The sequence below is a fragment of the Alligator sinensis genome, unplaced genomic scaffold, assembly GCF_000455745.1.
Source record: "Alligator sinensis unplaced genomic scaffold, ASM45574v1 scaffold444_1, whole genome shotgun sequence".
In the NCBI taxonomy this organism is placed as follows: Eukaryota; Metazoa; Chordata; order Crocodylia; family Alligatoridae; genus Alligator; species Alligator sinensis.
In genome coordinates this window covers 3,003,334-3,009,629 of record NW_005841886.1, presented here as the reverse complement: position 1 = coordinate 3,009,629, position 6,296 = coordinate 3,003,334, and the positions used below count along the sequence as shown (strand labels likewise).

Sequence of the window (6,296 nt, the reverse complement as noted above, 5' to 3'; positions counted from 1 at the left end):
GAGGGAAAAGGATGTTATTTCAAGGCCTGATCCCAAGGCCAGGGGGGTCAAGTGCTTCAACTGTCTCCCTACTGTGCCTGCTATTAATAACTGTCTTACTACAATACTGGCTTAGAAAAGTAACTATAGAAGAACGTCGAAAAAAATGACCTCCTGCTGTAGAACAGGGATTCTGAATAAAAGATGTTCTCATCGGGAAGAATCACACAGATGAGACAATGCAGGCGCCAAAATACTTTAGGACTGAGACAGCTGGCAGCAGGAAGCCATTTCATGCTGTCAGGGTCTCTGGTGAGGGCCTTTGATCAGGACCTCATCTGGGCCTGCCCAGGCAGGCTGTCTCACAGGCTAGAGATAAAAGTTACATATAAACCAGTTTAAGTGATCAGAAACTGGTTTAAACCTGTAACAAAACAAACATTCAGTGCACATAAACCAGTTTCAAAATGGTCGAACCCGGTTTGAGATAAACCTGGTTGAACATAGTATCAGACTTAACTGACTGAGCTCAAACTGGTTTATGCAACTTCTGTCCCAGACATTTCCTGGTTTAAGTTAAACCAGAGTCCCCCAGCATCCCAGCATGCTCTCTGGGCTATGCTCTCTGCTGCAACCCAGCAGGGCTGGCCCCATCCCTCTGCTCCTCAGCTGGAGCAGGGGCAGGCAGGGACAGGGGGCTGGTCAGATGCTAGCCCCAGAAGGGAACAGGGAAAAGGTTTATTCCCCCCACTCCCTCCCCTGTCCCACTGGCGCGGACCTGCATTTCTCTGCTGGTTGCTCCAGTAGCAGGGCCATGTCCATCCCCGGCAGTAGCCTGGAGTGAACTGGCCAGGGAGGGGTTTTAATTCCCCCTTCCCTGTCTCACTGGCACAGACCTGGGCCAGGGTCTGCTGGGCAGTTCCCCCCTTGCTGCTGCAGCAGAGGGACTGGGGCATGGCCAAATGCTGGCAGGCATGGCCCCTGAGGCAGAGGGGACAGCCCCTCTATCCCCACTACCACTGGGGGACTGCAGCCAAGGTCTGCCTACCCCAAGCACCACTGCTGCCACTCGTTCCCTGCACAGGGCAGGCGGCAGGATAAGCCACCTCCTGCCCCCTATGCCAGATACTGGAGGGAGGGGGGAATAACCTCCCTCCCTGCCCCCTCGCCTAAGTGGCCTTGCCAGCCGGCCTCTGGGACAGCAGCCCCTGTCCTGGTGCCCAGGAATCACGAGCTTCTTCCCAGTGAGGGAGCTGTTGTGGACTGCGTGGGGCAAATGGCAGCACCAGTTCAATCTAGGCAAGTGAGATTAACCTGCAAAGATTGAATCAATTCAGGCTCTGGCTTTTTGAATGTCTGTCCCTAGCCACAGACTCCAAGCATCATGAACAGCGCATGCCTCCAGCAGCTGGGGGGGGCACGGCTGCGCTGGTGGTGGCAGGAGCTCAGTGGCGGGAGCCCAGCAGCAGCATAGCTCCCAGAGACGCTGCTGGCACTGTTGGCAGCAGGGGGTGGCAGCCGGGGGGCGAGCGCCCCCCGGCAGGGTCCACTGGCAGCAGCGGCCAGGGGCGATCGTGGACTGCCCACAGGCGCCGCCAGCAGTGCCAGTGGGAGGGTGGTGAACAGTGACCTTCCACAGGCACTGCCGACAATGTCAGCGGCACCTTTTTGCAGGGGGTGCACCGCCACGCTCAGGGGGTGCATGTGCACCCACGTGCACCCCCTACATGTCACCCCTGCCAAGCACTACAATACATTCATATCAGGACCACATTAACTCAGTAGGGAATCCAGGCCCAGCCCTATGTCCCTAGTTCCCAGGGGCGTACGAGCACATCAGAATGGCAGCTTTCACTTGAGAAAAAAAAATGTTTTGTGTTGATTTCCAGCTGATACAGGAGTGAAGAAGGGCTTGAAAACATGACTAGACTGTAGCTGCTGCTGTGTTGACATCTGTCTGCATCAGCAGACAGCTGGAAACAGCCCAGGGAGAGTTGTCCTGTGCTCGTCATTGGCATGCAACTCCAAGCCCTTCTGCCAGCCAGCACAGCTCAAGGAGAGGCTTCTGTGTGAAGTGGAGCAGTGGAGCCCATTCACTTGTACAGATACACCCCTGCCAGCAGAGGAAGTACTGGCCCTGCACTGGGATGCCTGAGAAGGGGGAATCCAATAATTTATTCCTGTATTGAGGTAGCACATCTTTGTGGGGTGTCCCAGATTATCTCTCAAAGACAATGCTCCTTGCTAGCTGTTGAACAACTGGAGAGCAGTGGGGCTTTAGGAATAATCTGGTTATGCCCTCTGACAGGAAAGGTCACTGTGCTAGCTGAGCTACTGGAGGTGGGTAGAGTGCACCAGACATGACCCACAGTGTCCTCTTCCGCCTGACCTGGGAGCTGAGCAGGGCAGGTTCTGAGCAGCAGCCTTTTTATGCTTTACCCTTGGAGGGTACAGGTGGTCTGGGGGTCATGGCTACAGCTCCTGGGAAGTGAGGTGCAACCTGACTGCTCATACAGGAGTCAGCAGCCTGTGTTGTGTGTGTCATACACACTGCTACATCTGCAGAAAGTGCCCTGGGGCCAACAGCGGCCACACGCCAAGGCCTAGCTCCCCTTCTTCCTCAAAAAGATGGTAGATCCTGCAGCTGTTCCCTGTGCACCGCACTGGGCCCTTCTAAATCACTCTGAACCAACAAGGCAGATCACTACCTGCTGATGTACCTGTATGTCTTCCTGCAGCACTGCCTGTTACCTAGTGGCTTCCCAGACAAGTACCAACTCAGGCTCTCTCTGTTTTCTTCTCAGCACAGGAAAGCAGTTAACTTCATGCACATGCTCCCATGCGGGAAGTGGATGCGAGTAGCATTGAGGAAGTGTGTGAGGCTAATTTGTGGCATGTCTTCTAAAAAAGTTGGGCTCACTGACTATACAGATCCATGTGTTTTTGGACTATTGTGTCTAAGCAGAGAGGAAGGGGGATTTAATTCCTGCCCTAGGGCTGTGTTTAGTGCAGTGCCCACTGCAAAAATGGCCATCTTCCCAAGAGAGAACGAATCTGAAGCCTCACAAGATCAGATCACAAGCTGCCTTTTCTTTACAGGGCTGCAGTCATTAAAGCCTTTTGCTCACTTTGCACTGTCTCCAGATGATATATGAGGAACAGGAATTGCCAGACAAACTGACTAATAATCATCCCTGTACTCTGATCTCTTATCACCAGCAGTGACTAATGCCAGATGCTCCAGAGGAAGATGTAAGAGTGTAAAATGGACCCAACTCTGAAATCCCATCCTACGTAATACACAGTTAGCCTGCACTAAACTTCGCCTCCAGTGAGTTCTACAGGATAATGATGGAGAGGGCTTCAGGTAAGCAGTTCTAACCGTGCTGCCTTTCAAATCTGTCGCTTTTTGATTGCAGCATGCAATCACAGCCTTCTTCATCAAGGGAGGCAGCAAAGAATCTTTCACAGAGGGAAGGCGCCTTTGGGTTTCCAACCTGCCTGGAAAATCCAGGCTGAAGCACCCTGGCTGGATGCATATTACTCAGAAAGACATGTCAGTGGCTTCTTAAAAAAACAAAAGCCAAGAATACCTGTTCTAGTAGAAGTTTTTATAAAACTGCCTTTAGAAAAATCAATGACCAGCTACTGTCCATTGTGGTTCAAATAACTTGGCACACCCCACCCTTTACCCTTATATTCTGACACCAATTAATACTGAGGTAAACATCAATTGATGCATCTGTGAAAAATATCTTGCAACTCACACTCTATCCGAGGGAGCCACATTGGATAAACTGTTCAGAGGCTAGAACCCAAGTGGCAGTGGTGAAACAGGGATGTTGGTTGTAGCTGTGTTGGTCTAAGCGCATAGGCAGACAAAACTCTTTGGGTAGAGGTGATATCTTATGCACATACATGTGCAAGCAAGTCATGGTGTGTGCAAAGCAGTGCATCTGTGAGGGCAGTATGCAGTGCCGTGGCAAGAAAGTTTGGCGCCCAGGGCAAAGCCTGCAGCAGTAGCCCACCCTTGCCCCGCACACAGATCCGGGGGGTGCATGCCCCCCAATGCTTGCCTGGGAGTGCACACAGTGCTGGGAGCCATTCTCTCCCCATCCTCACACCCCCCTGCAAACGAGCTGTTTGCTGCTCTGTCCTGCACCCACCCTCCTCCCCCACCAGCTGGGCAGTGCCTGTTGGTGCCTCTTAACTTTGGTGCCTGGGGTGGTTGCTCCACTCACACCCCCTCCTTGCTACAGCACTGGCAATATAAATAAATGCATATTGCAGGGAGACACATGTGCCAGTAGGTGGCTGAAAAAAGAAAACTACCTTTGTACGTGCAGGGCCCTGCATGTTTAAGCACCAAATTTTCTATGCCAGTGACCATTTTGTGCAAAGCGATGCACATTTCCCTCAGACACTTGGAAAGAAGCATGTTGTGCAACTGGAGCTTAGTACCCAGATCCTGGTCCTGGGCAGTGACCACAGAATGACCAAAGAGAAGAAGCGTAGGAGCGAGGGCATAAGTAGGAGAAGAGAAGGTATCTGTACTGCTGCTTCTGTTTGAAGCTGGAAAGTGCTGAGCAACTGAAGGCTAATGCACAGAAGTATCGCAACGTCTCCAGTTCAGGGGGCTGAACGCCACAGCAGGTGTGTGCCTTGTAGATGTGAATGGCAAAGCAGGTTCACAGAGACTACATAAGGGGCTGGCACAGACAGGGAAGCGGTATGGACACTGATAACACCTGGCATTTGAAACCTTTTTTTCAGGTTTAAATCTCACCCAAGTCAGTTCAGTCCTCTTCTGTGGATCTGGTTTCATATTGAAGTCACACCTTAAAACCTAGGCCTGGGGTGGACACCCAAGAACACAGAGCTCTTTTCTTGAGTGCAGGGACTTATACCCATATGCTTGCCTAACAATGCCTTTCAAACCACTATTGTGCAGTCTGTTGGGTGAAAACCATGGTGTGATGTTACCACATTCTACCCTACAACTGGCTGCATTTGGTGAGGCATATGCGTGTGTGTGTGGGGGTGTATGGGTGTACCCCACAACTAGTTGCATTTTGCTCTGTGTGAGTTTGTGTGCACTCTGCAGCATGGTTTGGGAAGACTGCATTTTTTCTTAATAATAAAAATACCAAAGTGTTTTGAATCTCAAAATTTGAATCTTGGGTGCAGGCTGCAGCCAGTTCTGATTTTGTACCCTCCATACGAAGAAGAAGCAGAAGAGGTGATATGCTTGCCTGTTACTGCAGCTGGAGAGACCAGCTGAGTGAGCAGGATGCTGTTCCCTTGGCACTTGCTCCCTCCTTTACCCCAGTCTCAGCAGAAGCTTCCCTTTGCGAGTGAGAGGTAGAGAGAGCTAGTGAAGGAGGAGTCCATTGGCACAGACAGCAGTTCTGGGTGCTCAGCACCTTTTAGGATTTGTTGTTTATTTGTGTACTGTGCCAAAGGAAGGATGTTTGGGAAGGATTCCATTAAAAATCCGGTGCCTCGCACCTGGTGTGAGCCATTGTCTGCCCCAGAAAATTTTGCTCCCTTCTCTCACATGATGATGAAGGGAAGGGGAAGATTTTGTGCCAATGGCAGGAGGTTTTCCTCTCCCAAACCCCTGCTCCAGCATGCTGGGACCCTTCCAGTCCCAGCTTTTCCTCCAGAGTACAGCCCAGAGAACATGGCTCACAGATAAGTGTGTTGGACAGACAAGCACATGGCAGGTTGCTGGGATGGGACAGGGAAGAGAGAGTTTAGGATTCTGTACTTACGGTCACACTCTTGGGATCAAAGGCCGGTTCTTTGGGTGGCTCTGGTACTGCCGGGGCTGCTGGGGCGGCAGCAGCAGGCTTGGCTGCCTCTTTCTTTGCATCTGGTTTCTTGGGGGGCATGTTTCTGGATTCTTGGCAAAGGCGCTTGGACCAATCTTCACCCCCACCAAGGCAGCAGGCTGAGGGACGAAAACCAAAGCCTACTCCCTGCCTTATATACCAGCCCAGTGCTCACACCAGAGGGGCAGGCCAACTGCAAGAGCAACTGCTACTTACTATAAAAGGAAGAAACTAAGGGGCCCCGCACAACAATGGCCCATTGTCATCAGCTCCGAGCTCAGAGAACCAAGCTCCCAGCACACCCCAATAGAGAGGGGGCTCCAGGCACTTGGGTTGGGGTGGGCTGGAGCAGCTTGCAAAAAGACCCTTGAAAAACAAAATACAAATGGCCCAGAGTGACTGGCAGAAAAATAGCAACCCAGTGGCTGACAAACCTGCCACAATACCCAGGGGAAAAGTGTGTCTTTTTATAGGCAAGGCTGC

The 6,296-nt window shown here is 51.7% G+C and overlaps 1 protein-coding gene across 1 annotated transcript in view; it reads right to left on the bottom strand.

The window, feature by feature from the left end:
• Nucleotides 1-5,952, bottom strand: part of MYL4 (myosin light chain 4) — a 23,487-nt gene extending 17,535 nt beyond the window's left edge. The window contains exon 1 of the mRNA XM_014516987.2: nt 5,754-5,952. Coding sequence (XP_014372473.1) covers nt 5,754-5,873 — 120 coding nt within the window. The 5' untranslated portion in view covers nt 5,874-5,952. The remainder of the gene's footprint in view (nt 1-5,753) is intronic.
• Between the last annotated feature and the right edge of the window lie 344 nt (nt 5,953-6,296).